Source organism: Mustela lutreola, chromosome 2, assembly GCF_030435805.1.
Source record: "Mustela lutreola isolate mMusLut2 chromosome 2, mMusLut2.pri, whole genome shotgun sequence".
Classification (NCBI taxonomy): Eukaryota; Metazoa; Chordata; class Mammalia; order Carnivora; family Mustelidae; genus Mustela; species Mustela lutreola.
Window position 1 is genome coordinate 24,853,342 of NC_081291.1, and position 20,521 is coordinate 24,873,862.

Consider the following 20,521-nt stretch of genomic DNA (forward strand, 5'->3'; position numbering starts at 1 on the left):
TGCCATAGCAATTCCCCTCCTAGGTATATACCCAAGAGAATGAACAACAACAACTTGATTGTTGAGAATAGCTAAAAAGCACAAATAGCCCAAAACTTGATCAACTAATGAATATATGAACAAAATATGGTAATATTCACATAATGGAATATTATTCAGCAATAAAAAGGAACAAAATACTGACACATGCCACAATATCAATGAACCCAAACACATCATGCTAAGTGCAAGAATCCAATCACAAAAGACCACATATTATATGATCCCATTTATATGAAATGTCCCAAACATGCAAATCCATAGAGATGGAAAGTAGCTTAGGGGGTAGGGTAGGGTAGGGGGATGATTGGAGAAATGAGTGTGAGTGCTAATGAGTATGGTGTTTTTTCTGGGGTGATTAAAATTTAATTCTGGAAATAGTGGTGATGGTTGCACAACCTTGTGACTACACTGACAACAATTAAATTATACACCATAAAAGGGTATGTTATTATAGATGAATTATATCTTAATTTTCAAAATTATACACGCTCATAATAAAAAATTAAACAGTACAAAAGAGTTTGTAAAAACAAAGGTTTTATTTTCCCTTCCACCTCTGCAATAACCACTCTTACACGTAAGTGTTTTTTGTCAATCTTTCCAGAGATTTTCTTTGCCCTTATTACAAAGTTTTTGGGATTAGAAAAAATATTTCACATTAGTGTTTTATACACAGAGGCTGGCCCATGGAAAGTACTTAATGAATGGCAGCAAAGTTTTCTAATTCCTTAGAAATTTGGAAATTCAGAATTATCTAAATTATTAAAAAAATTGGGTCTTCAGAAAAGTCTTGTGTGCTTTTTACACTTCACAAAACTTAGTTGATTGATAAAAAATAATCTACAAACAACACTTAAAATGTAGAGAAGTTGAGGAAAGCTATGCTAATCATTCCACCCAAAACATCTTCATTTTAGAGGACTGAACAAAAGTAAAACATCTATGAGAGATGAGAAGGTAAACCAAAGTGGCAAACAACAAACAAAAAAGAAATACTGCTCTCCCCAGCAGCCCTAAAAACTGAAAAGCTAACACAGATCCTTTCTATCAGGCACACAGACGAAGTTGTTAAATCTTAAGAATTTAAAGTTTAAAAGTTTAAAAACAAAACAAAACAAACCCACCCAAACTCTGTAGGAGGAAGACACTACATTTTGATGGCATGATACCTGCCCTCTGACCTAGCCATAATGATGAGGAAGAAATGATTCCATAGTATGATGACTGCCTGCATTAGTACACGGGTTTGAATTCTCAGCCTCTGTTATGTGCTGCCAACCCTCCCACATGCCTCAGACAAGATCAAGGGAGATACAGATCCTGTGCTCCAGAGAAGACCCTCTCTCTATCAGAGAGATGTTTTGTTTGTGCTGTTTTTTTCCTTTATTCCAAAAGGAAACCCATCATTTATCACAAAAAAAGGCCTTCATTGCTTTTCAGCTTTTATGCTGCTGGGATTCTCTGATCACACTGTGTGGGGCCATGAAGAACTGTCCCAAGAATGATTCCTGGAAGAAGCAGAAAACCCCTCCTGGAAGTACATCTTTTCTCTTGGCTGCTTCCCCAGAATTCCCCACCGGGAACTGTCTTCAGCAGGCAGGAGGATGGATGGCCTGAGGACTTCCCCCACCTTTGCCGTGCAGGTTTCCTGAAGCCCATCCAGAGCTGATGACTGTCTCTAGCCTACAAAGGCACTGCCTCCACGGAGGCCCACTCACCAAGCCCACTCCAAGTCACTTCAAAAAGAGGAATTCCACATTCCTGTTCAAGAGAGGGTGAAGACTCAGACCAGCAGCTCAAAAAAAGGCTGCTGAAACGGCCAACACAAACAGCTTCTCAACTTCCATTATAAGAGGTTTTCATCAGCGCTTGGAATCCTTTGTGTTATAGAAATAGTTTTCCACCCCCAAAAGAAGCACATTAGAGAGTGGTCCCTATGGTATCAGGAGTTAGTGCGCCAAACCAATTTATCCCAGCACAAAACTTCTCACTGTGGAATAGGATACAGTCGTTGATTCTGGGTTCTGGAGTCAGAACAGCTGAGTTTGAATCCTGGTTCCACTAATTAATAGCTGTGTGACAATGGGCAAGTTACTTAACTTTTCTGAGCCTGGCTGTTCTCTTTTCACAAATGGGACCAATAATAGCACCCACAGTTTTGGAGCTGGCATAAAGAAGATGTGTGATCAGCTCTAAAAAATACAGCATCATGTAGAGCACTAGATACGCACTTAACTAAGTCTTTTGGTTTCTCTGCTACTGAAACGGCAACAATAACTACAGACCTGTTGTGCAAAAAAATCTCTGCCACCACACCTTTATTTTCTTGCTGCTATTAAAGTGGCTAGGTTTTATTTGTTTTTCCCGTCCTGCTGGCTCTAGTTAATTTTCTGTTAGTTTCTTCTAGAAACTAAAGGACAGATATATAGGCTGATGATTTTTGTGTTTTGTCTGTCTGCTTGTTTTATTAACTATCCTTGCATCTCTTAAGCCTGTTCTTCCCCCTTCAACCTCTAGTACAACCATCCTCTTTTAGCACCATTGTTCCTCCTAGCTTGGGCTACTGCCTACCTCTCTAGCCCTGCAGTGCTACAGAGCTCATCCTCCTGGAAGATACTCTTGCCTGCTCTTCCCAGACTCAACAAGTTCAAGATCTTGAGCTAAGCACTCAAGGCTTTCCCTGTCCTGACAAACCCTTAACTGCCCATGCTTCTCCTTATTCTAGAACTTAAGCTACAGAATCCCTTACCCTCTCTCCTAGGCATTGTACCTTCTTACTTCTGTTGCCCTTGCTCATGCTCCTCACCTAGTTCTACATCTGATAAAATTCTTTCCACTTTTCTTGTCCAGTGCAAATACCATCACATTCATAGAAACTTCCCTGAACCCTCCACCTTCTGAATGCCCATGACATTCATACTGAATCTGGCACACTCTGTCATGAGTAATGCCTCTTTGTCCAATTCCAGATTTTCATTCCTATATGCCTATTAGGAAAGAGCTACCTAGTTGTCCCAAAGCATCTAACACACAGCTCGGACAAAACCTCTCTGTTCTTAGCTCCTGCCATACTTTTCACACCTGCTCCTACATCCTGCAACGGTTAGGCAGGGATCTCAATCATGTAGGCAGGTCTCACTAAACCCAGGGAAAGCTGAGGTATTTCTGCTGAGAAAGCTCAGGTATTTCTGCTGAGTCTCACAGTGAAGGGTATGGGAAAGCCATCCAGAGTCCAAGGTAACTCTAAACACGGGCTGTTTTATTGTCCTATATAACAATAGCTATCTAATCTTCCACCACTGTGTTGACTTGGTTCCCCTCTATGTCAGCTTTGATGGCTCACATGCTACCTGCGCATCTTTCCGTAGCTTCTGGTTATTCATAATTTCTACCCTCTCATAACTTCAGTTCTTTACAAGTCATGTTATTAATTCATTATACAAATATTTATTAAGTGTCTACTATTTTACAGGCACTGGGTAGATAAGACAGGTCCTCTCCAGATGGAAGTTCCACTCTAGACTAGAGGATAGACATTGAACAAGAATTAAGACTGTGCTTCATGTTCTAGTGGGAAGTTACATAAATTTATAAAAGACAAACCTAACTGGGCTGGGCTAGCTCCAGTGAAAGGCAAACAGAGGAAGTGACATTTAAACTTCACTTGACCTGGAAAAAAGTAAAGTTATATCCATACTTCATACCTTATAGTAAGATAAATTCCAGATGGTTCAAAGACCAAATGCAGAAAATCAAACCATAAAAATACCCCCCCCAAAATTACAAGACAACTGTTCTTATAGTATGAAAGAGGTTTCTAACTATGACACAAAATTGAAAAGCTATAATAGGAAAGACTGAATATGTTTGACTATAAAATGGTAATTTTTATAAATTTCTATATAACCATTCGCAAAATTTAGAAAAAGTATATTGGCAGGAAGGAGCATTTTAAACTCAAATCAGACAAATGGGTAATCAATCTAATATAGAAAGAACTTCTAAAAACAAATAAGAAAAAACAACAAAAGATTATGACAAATTATGTACATATTTAAAGATGCCTCATCTTCACCTGTAATGAGATAAAAGCAAATGAAAACTATATTTAAATACCTTTGTTCTCCTTCCATATTGACAAAGATAAAAACTACACTGCTTTGAAAGAGTTAATGGGGAAAGAGGCACTCATATATTACTGATAGGACTATAAATGGATTAGTCTCTGTAAATGGCAACTAGAAAAATTAGAAAGGTATTGTCCTAGCAATTCCACATCTAGAAATTTATCCTATACCACTGTCATATACATATGAAATTAAGCCTATTCAAAGTTATGAATTATAGCAGTCTACATGAGAGGAAAAAATCTGAAACACCTCAAAGTCCTTCAGGAGGAGACAGGTACAATGGAACTGTATGCAAAAGTAAAAAGTAATGGAGAGGTATATATGGATATGGAAAGATCTCAAAGACATCAAAAAAAAAAAAAGAAAGAAAATCAAGATGCAGAACAGTGTGTATTTCATTATACCACTTGCATTAGTATCATACTATAAATCCTATCAATTTGCTTCCATCTTTCTAGATGCTGCTTCTAGGAATAGTTCAAGTTCCACCACAAGGCCTCATACAGATCATGCATACAATTACTATTCGATGAAGGGGAGTAAGTTAATAAATAAAGTAAATAAATGGCTAAAGGAACAAACTTGGGTACTTGGACTAAACTCAACATAAGGTCCTTATATACACAGATATGGAAAACTTGTGGCTGAAGTAATCTTATTGAAAAAACTATTTTTCAATAAACACAAGGATGGAATTTTCTAGATTTAATTATTCATATCCCTCAGGAAAGAAGCATTAAGCAGACTAAGGTTCTTTTCAACCTTTCCCTCAAAGTCTCTAAATGGCTTAAGAGGAAAAAGCCTTAAAAATCATTATTCCAGCAACTGAATTTTCTAGAATTTTCTAGGAAAGCCAAGGAGGCTGTCTGAACAGATCACCTCCCACTTCTCCCTTGCATGAACCCCATACTCTCACCCACTATTCTTGTCATGAAACCCTTCATCACAACATCATCACTTAATGAACATCTGCTGTGGGTCAGACTGTGCTCCATGCCCAACAGTTCATGTGCCCACAAGCTTTCTGAGGGATCAGTATAATACATTGTCTCCATATTATAAACACAGGGAGAGGCTTAAAGACCTCTGGATGTGTACCCAACATGCCACAGCCATGAGGGTGTTCCTTTTAAAGATGGAGTTTAATTTTCTACATGTAACATTCTGACAATAGCAGTTTGAATAACCTGGATTATAAGTGAAATACTAATATAAAGTAGTAACAGGTCTGGGATAGACAACACATATGAAATCCAAGAGCACTGCTATTTTATCTACTCAGGAATCCCTAAAAAGCCCCCTGCTTTGCATGTATAGGTGGTAGAAGAGCACCCACACTCACCAGCATGATAGGACACCTATGTGCCAATTGCCCGGTGAGTGTTTCTCACCAAGGCCCACTCATCACAGGTTATCAGAAGATTCTCCAGCTATTCATTATTATAACCAACTCATTCTCTCCACGGTAATTATCTGTGAGCAACATATCATGCTGTCCTTGGAACCATCAAACTGACATATGATTAAATAGCAGAGGGCTCTGAAGTTAAATTTAAAACCACTCTCTTACACTTCAACTCACACATCACATCGAGATCTGTCCAGTCATGGGAATATTCCAGTTGACCAACACCAAAGGCCACTGAGAGACTATTCCATGACTTCACGTTCCCATCTGGGAGAAGTAATGGTTATGTTCTCCAAGCTATCTAAAGAGATTTTCCCAGGATCTGAAGTAAAATTTTGCAAAGCAATTCACTGCCTGAAGTTCTGCTTCTCCCACACATTAAAATGTCTCAAGAGTTGCTTATGCTCACGGTGTCTCTTTACAATTACGTGTGGGGGTCTCACAAGAAATTAGTATAATTCATCCACACATGGTGAGGATCACATACTCTTCAACTATCACTGGAAAAATTACTGCAAAAATAAATTATTATACACTCTGCTCTGTGTATACCAATAAGAATAATTCTTATATTAACAATGTTACCAATTAGGGGAAAAAAAACCTGAAGAGAAGGTCAATGGGCAAGCTAAAGTTAAAAGACAAGTCTCACTGCTCTTGGACTATAAATAAATAAATAAATGCAACAAGAGATTCTTCAAAGGGAAATCTCTTTCCATTCCCTGACTCACTCTATAATTTCTAGAATTAAAGCTTTCTATTTCTATTTTCTAAAATAATTCTATACAGTTTATTTTTACAGAAACTGTAAATTAGAAAAAAAAAAAACAAATTTTCCCTCCTCAATAAAATAGTTGCACCCAAAGCAAAATCAGCCAATTTCTGTCTTCTTATTCTAGTTTTCATATTTCTTTAGCTTGATATTGCAATTAATCTTCACCTGTATTATATTCATTGAATTTAGAGTAAAGTTTTAAAAAAGAGCAAACTTTAAAATTATCAAAATTTCTTACAAAGAAATTTCCAAAATTTATTGAAATTTCCAAAGCCTTTGTTAGATATATCAACAATAAGGTATTTTGTTCAGAGAAACATACACAGTACCCACTCATTTTTAAATAGGTCGCTCCAAAATGTAGGCTTCGCAAAAATGTGAAATTACACAGTGTGAAAATTCCAAGTACCTTTACCCAATACGGAAGAGAGTCCCAGTCACTAGTTGGATAAATTTTCCCTACAATTTGAGCTGGTATTGTGGGTAATGAAGTGACAGAATTCACATTTCATAAGAAAAGCCATATAAAGGAAATAGATATTATTTTTCTAGAAAGTGATTTATAATAATACTGAAAAACTATTTTTTTAAAAAATTCCTTCCCCTTCTCAACATTTACAGAAAAGGCTAACATATCTTGAGAGATTTACTATTTGCTGATATTCATCCATATGGCAGTACCAACCAAAAGCCAGGAGTAGGTGAGAAATAGGGGGTGGGTTGGGGGTGGGGGTGGGGGGAAAGGAATGGTTAACCCTACCACCTTGGCATCTCTTCTTCTGGAGCCAAGACTTATTAGGCCCACCTGGGACTCTCTCTTGATTTTGCTGTTGTTGTCACTGTTTTAACAGATCTGCAAGTTCAGAATGGTTTTACTCATCTCCAAGGAACCTCAGAAGCATTCTGTACCAGAAAGCATTTCAACTACAATGCAAACTGTATTCCTCTATCTTCTTCACATTCTAGAGAATGCAGAGAGAGAGCCAGAGCAGGCACTCAAGCAAATGTTAAAAAGTAAAAATAATACAGAGCATAAAGACCTAGTTCTACAAATTGGAGCTGGCTCAGCAAAACATTAGCCATGGCAAGTCTTACCAAGGCCAGGTCAGAAAGGTGCAAGAACCAACCCCTGGCTACACCTCAAAGGTTCAAAAACATTTCCAAATATAGAATCCACTTTATGTTTGCAGGAGTTGTAAATCAGGGAAAACAACTTTTTCCATCCCCAATAAAATATTTGCACCCAAAGCAAAATCAACTGATTTCTGGCTTTCTACCAGTTCTGCTTGGGCATAAAATTTTCTGACACTTCACCAGAAATGTCAGCATTAGTGTAAGGCAGCTAAAAGAGGGAAATAATTTTCTGACCTGTGGATAACCCCTTCAACCCCAACAGGAAAAGGAATTTTAAAAAACACCTGAAACCCAGCTTTTCCAGTTATTAGTATAAATGGGACAAACTATTTTTCTTAGTGGCCAAATCCTTCCTTATAGGAAGTGCTGGTCTTTGAATTCATGAGGGGAGGGGTCTTGTCTGTTTTACTGCTATATTCCCAACACCCAGCTCTAACTCCCACATGCAGAAGGATTTCAATGAACAGCCAAGAAAAGAGGGGGAAGGGGAGGGAGGGAGAGAGAAAGCAAAGGGAAGGAAAAGAAAGGGAGGTGGAAAGAAGGAATGAAAGACAGTAGAGAAGTAGGGAGATAAGAAAGGGAGGAAAAAGGGAAGGAAGAAGGAGCAGAAGAGGGAAAGAGAGAGAGAGGGAGAGAGGGAGGAAGAAAATGAAATAAATTCAGAAGATCTCTTCACCTTTCCTTTTATCTGTGTCTTTATGTTTCTTGAACTTTCAAGCATCTGGCTCAATAAAAAACTGATCATAGCTTTTCTTAGGGCTTCCTGTCTGAAGCTGTAAGATCACCAGTGCAGTCAACTCTACTACCAGCAACTCTCCATGGGGACCAAGTAGAGGGTGGGAGGGGTGAGATGAAGTTAATGGAAGTTCCTCTCTTCAAGAGTCATTTGTTCAGCACACCGGAGTGTGACTGCCAGCCACCTCCAGTTTGTGGCACAACACCCCATGGAGCTGGAGACCCAGACAGTGCTCAAGGAGGCCACCATCTACTAGCCTAATTCAAGGTAGGCTTGAACATAGGCCAGGGAAAGGGTCAGATAAAGCTCTAAGAAGATCAAGGCAAAGGAAATTGCACCCGTCTGAGGAGTTCAGGGAAGGTTGGAGAAGTGACACCTGAGAAGAAATCAGCCCAAAGAGGGAAAAGGGAGGGAGGACATGAATCTCAGGGCAAAGACAGAGGCTAACAGCACAGCAGGCAGGACAGTATTTCCCCAAGTGCTTCATGGGTATATTCTATGAACCTCATATGTGGGAAACCTTGGATCCCACACAATTGCACAGGTGTCCCTACTGTGAGTCTTCTCAAAGATTTTAATGCAATTGGAGCAGAAGTGGCAAAAGATTCCATTTGCATATCAGAAAGGACTGGCTTTTAGGTGAAAAAAAAAAAAAAAACCAATCTATTCACTTACTAGCTGTATTACCTTGAGCATAATATTCAACTTTGGTGAACTCCAGTTTTCTATTCTCCAACATGGAAGAATTGGTGGGCCCAATATCATACAGTTGTTTTGAGTAAATACTATATAGAAAGTGATTAATTCAGTGCTGGCACTTAGTTAACGCCCAGTATTATTTCTACTGCTTCTACTTCTATTTTTGTTATTTCCATTATTATTAAGATGGATGTGCATCATGAATGTAAAAATTAAGAATGTCATATACATTATTTCTTCAAAGAATTTGGCAGTTTTTCATCAGCTATTTTTTCAGAAATGCCAGGTCAGCATATAGTACCAGGCCAAGCACACAGTAGGTGCCTACTAGGTGTCTATGGAGAGAACAGGGCAAGAACTGACCCTAGCAAAGAGCAAATTGCAGGACAGCAAAGGAAGGCCCTAAGCAAGTTGTTTCTCATTATTTCTTTGGGCAACAGGCCTCTGAGGTCCAAGAGTAATGACTTCATCCTTTGCTAGAAGAATGAGAGATTAAAGTACAGTACTGAACTTTGGGGAAACATCACAAAGAGTTTATTTTGGTGGAAATGTTTGAAGTGACTCTGTAACAATGAGCTCATGCCTGCTGCCAGACCCCAGCCATGAGCTGGAGCCTGCTTGCCAGGGAGATGCACACAGTCCATCACCAATTCCACTTCTGTGGGACATAAAAAGGGAGGATCCCAGAAGCCCTACTCCAAAAACAGCTCCTTCCTCTCCAAGGGTGGATATTGAGGCACAAACAAGGAAGTAGCTGACCGAGGATCCAAAGCAAATCAGAGCCTGGAAGAGCCCAGAAAGGCCCGAGCCTTCTAGTTTTACTTGGTCAACTCTCTGGCAGGATTTTGAAGTGAATCCCAAAAGATACTTTTTATTTATTTATTTGTTTGTTTGTTTGTTTAGTCAATTGCTGTATACATTTATCTAGATGACTTCATCTGTCATAAATCACATGCTAATCTCACAGATACTTCCTAGAAATGAGCAAACTTCACATAAGCCCTCCCCTCAGAGTGCAATGCAGGGATCTATTATATCCCTACAGCTTCCCACTGGTTTTTGTGCAAAGAGATTCTTGACAGAAGTGGAGTTTTCTGGAGTGAGAACGTGAACAGGTCTGGAATATGACATTTGCATTTTACCAAACCAGATCCTTATTATATGTCCACCTGATTTCAAGTACAAAGTTTGTAAAGGAAATGAGGCCATTTAAAAAGGTAGCTGGAAGGGAAGATTTCCTATAGAGTCTAGTACAGAATAGAAGACCCAAGAGTTAGTCAAGTTTTCAAACTTCAGATTGGGAGGTAGGGAGGTGCAGGACAGACTACAAAATTCTATAGTAAGTAAGACCATACATTTTTAAAATATATATATATGTGTTATGTGTATACACACATATATGTATATGCATACACACACAAATATATATATCTCAACTGTGAGCCATATAAAGAAAGTGCATGTGCCAGAGATCCTGTATTCAATTCAATTCTTACATTGTTTTCCCTTATTCTTTTCTTTTTCAAGTTTTTATTAAATTCCAGTAACTTAACATACAGTATAATATTAGTCTTAAGTGTAGAACTTAGTGACTGATTCATCACTTACATACAACTTCCAGTATTCATCACAAGTGTCTTCCTTAATACCCATCACCTAGTTAGCCCATCCCCTCCATCCATCTCCTCTCCAGAATTGGTCCATTTCATTTTATTTTATTTATTATTATTTTTTAAAGATTTTATTTATTTATTTGACAGAGAGAGAGATCACAAGTAGGCGGAGAGTCAGAAGCAGGCACCCGCTGAGCAAAGAGCCCGATGTGGGGCTCGATCCCAGGACACTGAGATCATGACCTGAGCCGAAGGCAGCGGCTTAATCCACTGAGCCACCCAGGCGCCCCCATTTCATTTTATTTTAACTGGTAAACTTGGAAGTGGTGGGAAAAAAGCAGAGTTAACTCTGGAAGCTTGTCAAAGCTCAAGAAAGCTTCTAAGACCTATAGACATTTTTGTTCCAGGAAAGTAGGGTTGCCCCATTTGTCTTACACTAAAAATATAACAAGAGGCCATTGACAAGGATTGCACATTTTCTCCATTGTGTTCATTTGGGGAAAGATGCTAAACGATATTGAAATGATCTGAATCTTAATTTGACCATATAGTTCACGCAACTAGACTTGGACTGAACCTAATCGACATACGAAACCTAATCGACATACCAAGCCCCTTGTAGAAAGACCCCTTGGTACCCACAACCTCTCCTAGCCCTAATACTGCATCCTGTCTTCTGAGAGTCACAGTTCATGTTCAATTGCCATGAAACTGAAAAAAGCTAAATACTACACAGTACAGCTTTCTGACACATAAGACACAGCAGAATGCCTATAGAACAAATGTAAAGGTCCTGGTAGGGAGCTTTAGTGTGGGAGCCAAAGTGGTCCCTGGTCTCCAGGGCTTCAATATCAACAGGAGCAGCAGAGGGAAGGCAAAATGAGAAAGAAAACAAAAAATACAGGCAAGGAGAAAAGCTTAAAGCTTCATTAAAGGAGTGCATCCAAAGCTTGGAGGAAAGATTTGGATGTGATGTGGCCAACCTCCTCCTCTCCAACCTTCATTATGATGTCTGTATCTCCACATAGGGGCACCAGAAAGTGAATTAATAGTTCTTAGATTTTGAGTGAGAGCAGTTCTGTAGGACCATGATTTTGACCCCTGTTTAGATCACAGGAGAACTCTTGAGAATGGGCTTCCTTCAGTGAGATGATGTTTGTGGGACACCCACTGTGGTATGTGGAAATAGCAGAGATTTGGTTTCATTTTCAGGGACTATATGCCATAGGGATTGGGAATAGGCAGTGGGACAAAACTGATATATGGGCAGGAGGACTCACTTTGCAATTATCTGCTGCTGGCATAAATGAATTGGTCTGGTGGCTTAGGTGCTGAGCAGTGGATAGACACACAGGTACAGATACTGAATAAAGAGAAGGAAATAACATTGCTTGCCTCTCAAAGAGCAACTGCACTGGCTATCAGTTTGAGTCTTTTTTTTTTTTTTCCAAGACTTGGTAGCCCAAATCATACCATGCGCACTATCTGGTAAATGCATTGATTAAATGAAGAAATCACTAGATAGTACTGCATATTATTATAAGGAGAAGATTTGCTTGACTTAAAGGAGAACCAGTTACTGACTTGGACTCCTATCTAAGAGGAGTCAAATCTGGGATGCATTTCTAAAACAAAATATTCATTTTGCTTCTTAATATCAGGATGCACATAGTCAATGCTGAATCTAGTTTTACATTTGGTCCCATATGCTATGCCCTACGTAATTAAAGTACGTCTTACGGCTAATAAAAATGAAGTTAAAAAGTTAAAAACCAAAACAATGACAGGAAATAACATGTGTGTACAATATGTTACCAACACACTGATAATTTTCAAAAGTGACCTTAAAAAAGTATCATAAATCTTTCAAAACATAGTGATTTATTAACCAAAAAGTCTGAGTGGTTTGCACTATTAAATTTAGCTTTTGAGTTTCTGTGTCACAGGCAGGTCTTTTGTTCTCCTAGGTTAAATTTAGCATCCTGGATTTTGTTTTTTTCCACTGCAACATGTTTTATCATCACACAGTCAATTTTCTGAGCTGCTTGGGAGAAATGCTCTAGAATTTCACTCGGATTTCTCTTAGTCGTATAATCTGGGAATCAAAGGTATCGAATAATCCAACAGTGATTTACTTCCCATCTTCTTCTTTGCCCTTTCCCACCTATATGGCTTTCTCATAAAACAAACCTTCCCTAGGCATGGGATGAAATGGAAAAAAAAAAAAAAAAATGCAGTGGCCAGAGGAAAACCATTTCAGAAATGTGTTTGTTAAACAAGTGCAAGCAATAAATTGAGCTTAGGAGGGAAAGGCGGTTAGAAGAAAAACTGAAAGTACTGACCTGAGAGTCAAGCTGATTGGAGCAAGGGTGAAAGCAGCAATTTGGAGGATAAGCAGAAAAGAAAAGGGATAGCAAAAGAGAATAAAAGGAAGGAAATGCATTAGTTTTAAACATACAGCCAACAGATGTTATATTAGCAGGTTTTATAACCAAATGAAGGACAATAAAGCAACTTTTATCTGTTATAACCCCCAAAAGCCCTGGGCACACACTGTAAACTGTTCTATTAAATATTACACATAGGAAACCAGTATCTGCTCTCATGCATTATCACTGTGAGCACTGGTGTGAACCAGAGGTGTGCTGTAGCAATGCAACAGCAGAATTTGCCCTCTTCTGGTGGAATATTCATAGGGACCGTTCCTATCTGTGTCCATACAAAATTCTATTATTTAATAAACTGAAATGGAAGTTACTAAGGTATTAGAGCTAGTGGTAAGCACTGATGTCAGAAAGATTTTATTTGAACCAGTAAGTTGGATGGTTGCATCTTATGAGATGTTCTTCCTTCCTCTTTGAAAATCAAAAGGAGCTGAACAATTTGGCTTTCCATTCAAAGATTTACATTTTACATGCTCACAAAACACTGCACCTAGCAATGATCAAAAGACACTGTGAGCAGGGCTTTGGGTGAGGAGCTGCCCGCTCATCAGCCTCCCAAGAGAGGACAGAGCAACTTCCAAAGTTGAGAGTAATTATTTTTCAGTTGTAAAAATGAGGATCATACTTCCATCCCTGAAAATATCCAGATGCTTGATAACTTATTTGTGCAAAAATATTTAAGATGCTCTTCCTATTGATCAAAATAATAAAGTCCCAAATCCAAGCAAAAGTTAAAAGAAAAAAAAAAGTGATGATCTTCAAGCTACCACAGGAGCATACAGTGGACATTTATTTTATGAATCTATTTAATGCTCTTTGTAAAACAACAAAGTGAATGAACAAATATGATACCAGTGATCTACTCAAGGGGACCCCACCATTCCATACTATTGAAAAGTAATTTTAGGAGCACCTGGCTGGTTCAGTGAAAAGAACATGTGATTCTTGATCTTGGGGTTGTAAGTTTGAGACCCATGTTGCATGCAGAGATTGCTTAAATACATGAAACTTTTAAAAATTTAAAATAAATAAGTAGTTTTAAGCATTTCACAGAGGAAGGAAAAACAAAATAAATCCTCAGACGAAAGCTTAAACAAGAACATTTCAAATGAAAATAGTGTTGATCAAAATGATAAAAATCAAAGAGAAAATTCAGGATTAAACACACGGTGCAAGCATTGGTCCAATAATCCCTCATATCTGAAATACCCCTGTACAGTATTTTGTAATCATGAACACACAACTGATTAAAAATAAGTTAGATCAAGCCATGATCACTGTGGGAACTTTGGCCCCAGCTGTTGCTTCAAATTCTTCTGTATCAGAGAAGTATATCAAACTGAGGTCTATGGCCAAGCTTTAGAGCATCCTAAATTGAAATAGCAAGCAAACATTTGAAATTAGTTGACTTTTCCAAGCATTCCTAGTTTCCATCAAATTCTCAAAGGCATCCATGACCTTCCCCAAAGGGTTGGTAGGGAAGGTGCAAAACTATCTGCCACTTGTTTCATTGAAATTTCTTCAAACACTTTATCAAATATAAATGGATATTTCTCAGCAAGAAGAGTTTATATCAAAACAAAGAGAACTGGTACAAGGTTTCTTCAATGTATCATGAGACTTCTACATGAGACATCTAGCATGAGACTTTACACAGTATCCCATTTTTCTAAATAAAGCTTTAGTTTACATTTTGTTAAAAGTGTTCTGAAAGGCATCAAAGAAATTATGTCATCACATTATTGAAAAAATTCAGAAGGAAAAATAACAGTCTGCTTCTCAACCTTAGATAAGGTGCTTTTAGGAATCTAAGATGATTTCTCAAGTGTCTGAATGTCTGATGGCTTTAGTCAGTGATCCAGATAATTAAGTGCTACCTGTTTTCTATTCTGACATTACGTGTTATGAGCAGAACCCCAAAGGACACATGCTGTTCTCCACAGTGGGGAGGGATGTGATCAAGGGCTTGATTTGGCCATTTCCTGTCCCCTAGACAAATAACAACAAACCCCCACTATATTTAGGATAGTTACATGAATGGTCACCTGACTGATACCTTTCGGTGGCTGAGATGCAGAAACCTAGTGGCAGCAGACCTTGTTTGACAAGAGATCTGTTAGCCTCTCTCTTTCCCCTAAGGCAGAACTAATTCTGAAACTCTAAATGAAACTCAGAGCCGTTGATGGGCACTGACACAGAAAGACCACATATTTCAGTCCCTTTAATGTTTGATTACCTATCCGATCATACAGCAGATGTGGTATCTAGCACCAGCGATCAAATAAAGACTTCAGCTTGATTTGGACCAATACTTAGGGGTGTGTTCAAGGCCCTTCACCCACTTTGTGTCAACCTTCCCCAGAGTCCATTCACTTGCTGTCCAAGGCAGAAGCTCCCTGCTGAGCCATCAGCATCAAGTGCAAAAGTTTATAGGAAAAACTGCACATGGGGACCACACTGGAGCAATATGCATTTTGAAAAGCAAAATCGTTAATGGCTGATGTAAAACATCCTTCACGTGGAATTTAAGAGGTAAATGCATCCTTGTAAGTGCCAGGCATATGTGATTTGGAATGTATACATTGTGAAAAAAAAATTAAAAATGGGAAGATTAGCAGAGCAGAAAGCAAACAAGAACTGCCCTCTGAGAGAGAAGTAGGCCAGCGTCAGTGTCATTTGAGTTATGCTATTCCTAACCCTGAACCTTTTGTTGCACATGACTGAAGTTCTGGAATATTTTAGAACACTCATTGCTTTTAAAAAGAAGTCTTTTCACTCTGGTAGGTCACGTTACAGACCAGAGACCACAAATTTATTTCAAGTTCAATTTTTTGGTTTTCAAAATCACAAACTTAATTGCACACAACTCCCCTATGAGTCCAAAATGGAGATATATGTCACACTGCTAAGAAATCTTTAGTTCCCCACATTACGAGGTAGGAATTTCGTAGTTTAAGCCGGAAAATGGAGATATTGCCCAATTTGAAAAGGGCTGCCTGACAAACAAGAATTGGTCAGAATACACATGGAGCCCAGCAGATAATGATTCAGAAAGCCAGGCCGAGGCTGAGCTCTTCTTTTCCCAAGAAACTTCCCCTTACTTTCCACCCCCGCCCCCAACTTCCTTCAGGCCTGGGCTGGGGCTGGATCTCAGACATTTCCCAGACTATGTTCTGCTGCTGGACCCAAGACACAGGCAGGCAGAGAACTGGGACAGACTCAAGTCTCACCACACGTTTTATGAATTACAGTGCCTGGGAGGCATCAGCTTTAAGGAAAGGCAAAGGCAGAGATAAAGAAAATGTGCAGAAAGTACATAAAGATAAATGCCTGTAAAATCACTGTTGTTTTAATACATTCCATATTGAGGATATAAAAATGTGAATATTCTTGATGATTTAATGGCACTAGTGTCCAGCTAAGACCTGTTTGTCTAACTGAATGACTACACTATTTTTATGCAAATATTTATAGTAGCTGATCCTGATTTTTCAGTTACAGTTCTGGGGAGCTTCAAAATGTGGGGCACATCACTTTCTCTCATGAAAGCTAATAAAGATGAGACAGATCTCCTGTGGCCCAGCAGCAATGCCTCTCTCTCTCTCTCTCTCTGCAGGCTATGTGGCTGTTCAGTGCTACTGGACTACCTTCTTCCTTCTGGCTCACTGTTGGACAGGATTGTTCTCAGTCACTAACCTGTTAGACCTGGGTTCAAATTCTGACTTTGAATCTTATAAGCTCTGAAAGCTTTAGGAAGTTACATATAGTTAATTAATCTGTGTGAGTCATTCATGTTATGTAGTTTTCTCATCTATGCAATGAAGAAAATGATACTTCCTGTGTTGTTGGTAAGATTAAATGGTATACAGTATTACAGGTCAACTGCTCAGCAGAGCAGTGAGCACAAAAAATACATTATTATTATCATAATTACTATTCTAATATTATTAAGGCATAGATAATATTATGCTCTTCAGAGGCTCACAGCTTCTCAGAACAAGAGACTAGGAGTCAGGAAACATACATTAGAGTTTTGCCTATTTCTGACCACAGGACCAATCTCCAAGAGGTAATTCAACCTTTCAGGGTCTTAGTTTTCTCACCAATAAAAGAGATGCAATGGTAACGTCCCTGTGATTTAACATCAGCTTTTCAGGAAAAATTCTGGTCCTAATATACAATTCCAAAGTAGACATATAGATATATCTAAAGTTAACTGTGTTTTTAAGAACCAATAAACTGGCAGAACATTCCCACATTTTAAAATTAATATTAAGCCTTTAAGGATTTTAATTTGTACACTTATCTCGGGAAAAGAAATTTCTGACTTAATCACTAAAATTGGTCACACTGTATAAAAATCCTGTTATCATCAAACTAATACTAAGGTTTTTAAGTGAAATATTAATTGATTTAGAGTTTGAATATATTAAATAGTATACTTGAAAATGTTGAAAATTTGAGAATTGACCTATCCATTTAATACCTGGCCACTTAATACTGAGAATTTATTTGTTTTAGCATTCAATTATTCCTAATGATGTAACTATCCCACAAGGACTTGGCACCTGAAAAGTATAATACATTTTAAGGTCACATGGCTGGTACAAAGCAGAAGCAAAATTTGAACCCCAATCCTTCTGTCAGTAGAGCCTATGATCTATCCACAGGCCATAGGGAGCTATTCTGCATATGTCTTAAAGTCCTGTCAGGACTCACAAGTGCCTTGATCAGAGCTAGCAAACATTCACTGATTTATTCAAAATTTGTTCATCTCTCCCATATGGACTGAATCTAGGAAAGACAAATTCTGCCTTATTGCTGAACCAATAAGAAATCCTCAGAGGTAATGGAGTTACATAAGATTATTCAGAAATTCTTTTCTTTTACGAAATATAGGAAAACGCATTGATAGAAAGCGTATTTTTAGAGTCTATCTTATATATAAATACAATATGGATATGATTTATCTGAAACTCTAAATACTCTGGAACCCTGATATAACCTTCTTTGTTTTTAGACAGAATTTGCTATCAGGTAGGTCTGCCTTAGACCCTATTCAAACATATTTATTTAACAAATGTTGTAAGGTCCTCTTAAAAGATACATCCCAGATGAATTTGTTGTGGTGTGCCAAAAAACATCGAAAGGATATGAGCTCCTTTCCCTTTCTCCTATCTTGAATGAATTGCCAAATACATTTTTTGCTTGAAACAAACCTAAACCACAAATGCTTGTCTTTCACGGGTAAAAACAAAACAAAACAAAACTAAACTAAACTAAACTAAACTAAGCTTCCAAGTAGTCAGAGCCTCAATTTCTCACACACTTTGTTGGCACACATGTTAGATGAGGGACATCACTCAAGAAACTTGGCCATTACTTTCTTAAACACTTAAGAAGTACACAAGCCCTCAAAAGATAAGCCAATTGCCTTCTTGAGTATCCCACAGAAACATAACGTCATCCCTAACAGGCCTATTCCTCACACATCACTCGTTTCCAATTTGAAATATGCATGTGCATTCCAAATCCACTACAACCTGTGATGGACAACTAAGCAAATCATGTTCACTCACTGCTGAGAACACACAACATGGCTGCAAAACTTACCTCTCAAGTTCTGCAATCTTCTTGTCCTTGTCATTCTTTTCATTCTCCACCTCCTTGAGGATCTCCAGCAATCGGTCAACTTCCGCTTGGGCCTTGCCGCACTCATCACGGTAGTAAGAGGCCTCTTTATCAAGTTGTTTTATTCGGTCTGCAAACTCGGGATTCATCCTGGAGTCATCTTCAATATTATGAGCCTTCAATATTATATTTTTAAAGAATGTAGTTAAGACAACAATTTAGAACAATAGGTAGTGCAGTCACCAATGGTCCAGAAATTATCAATGGAGAAAAAATAATCATCATCAAGAATTATGGGTATACTGTCAGTTAAAAGGCAAAATGGAAAATCACACAATTCAGCTACTTCAGAACAATACTGATTTTAAATTATATTACAGTTTCACAGGAGAGGGGTTTTTTTATTGTTAATATTTTGTTGCATTAATGTTACTACTTTTGTTTTTTTTTCCCCCACCAAGAAATGGGGGATGAGTGTGGGGAGAGACTGTGACATCTTTATGCCCATGCTTTGGCAAGCAGAACTAACACAATTCAACTCCTCACAGTTAAGGAGGTGATTCATACCAACAGCTTCCTTTTCCCGTAGAGAAACTGAGGATAAAACAATATTAAATTATTTTTCCAAAAACTATCAAGGATATATGTAAAGCCAGGTTAACATGTAAGAGACTGGTTGACTGATGACTGAGTACTTCATCCCACTGAGAAATTTCAGCAGAAGATGTGGATTGAAAGAAAGACTCACAAGTGAGGAAGGGCTTTCCAGCTAACAGTCATACCCATAAATTCTTGTTCTCTTAAGTAAATTTAACCTGAACCAGGAGGAGGATGAGCTAATTCATGAACAAGCACACAGACGAGAATCTGCAAACACATGCATGGGTGGGTGGCAGCTTCTCACACAAGAACATACACAGGCAACAACACAGCAACAACACTGCAGAATAATTTGCAGCCAAAGTATTTGTGGTTTTGTGTGTCTGAAAGTGTGTTATGGCTTTTTTTTTTCCCAAAATAAACTTTTGGCTGAAATATTCTCAGACAGATGAAAATAACACTGCACTGCAATGTTTTGCCTACCCCTTGTTTCCCATTATTCCTAAATGACTTCTTCAAAGAGTAGGCAGGGAAAAAACAAGTAGTTTAACAACAGTGCACATTCAACAGAGAAAGTTCAGAGAAGTCATATATGTATGTATCTCCAAAATCCATGTGTGAAATCATACAATGTTAATAATTTATTGGGACTTAGGTTGTTCTGCTGTCTTGCTATATAGAACAGATGTTCATTGTGTTTTTATATCTTTTTGTTTAATTTCAGGGAAAAAACAGGCAAGCAAGCTACAGCTACTGTGGGGTTAAATGAATCATGCATGGTTAGAAAAATTAATACTAATAAGAACTACTATTACAAGGTTGACAGTTTTTGCAATGATTTAGTTGAAAAAATTAAAAAATTAGTATAAAAATAAATTTATTTATGACAAAATCATTTTTAGAATAATATTCTTGCATGTAACATATTATTTAAGCATGAGGATAGGAGGAAAATAATTTGTTTTCATGTTCTTTATCCTAAGATTTCTTTATCCAAGAAATAAACTCAAGTATGCAAAAAGAACTTGGAGAAATTTATCAATTCAACATACTACTATCAGGTACTAGTTTATTCCCTTTTACCAATATTTCTCGGAAAGCATTTATTTTTTATTTACTTAGTATGTACATTAGACTTCATTCTAATAGATTAGTGAGCCTTTTCAGTATAATTAAAATAATCTGAAAGAGAATCCTGAGCTAATATGCCTTTAGAAGTTTATTCATCTAACAATTTTATTTTAAATTGAAGTAATGAAAATTTTAATTTGTTAATTGCCACTTTTAAAATATAGAGTTGATATTCTAA

General features: G+C 37.8%; 1 protein-coding gene across 8 annotated transcripts in view; it reads right to left on the reverse strand.

The window, feature by feature from the left end:
- Positions 1-20,521, reverse strand: part of ERC2 (ELKS/RAB6-interacting/CAST family member 2) — a 932,553-nt gene that overhangs the window by 445,356 nt on the left and 466,676 nt on the right. For all 8 annotated transcript variants that reach the window (XM_059161221.1, XM_059161225.1, XM_059161223.1 and 5 more), the window contains one exon: positions 18,595-18,788. In XM_059161221.1, coding sequence (XP_059017204.1) covers positions 18,595-18,788 — 194 coding nt within the window. The remainder of the gene's footprint in view (positions 1-18,594; positions 18,789-20,521) is intronic.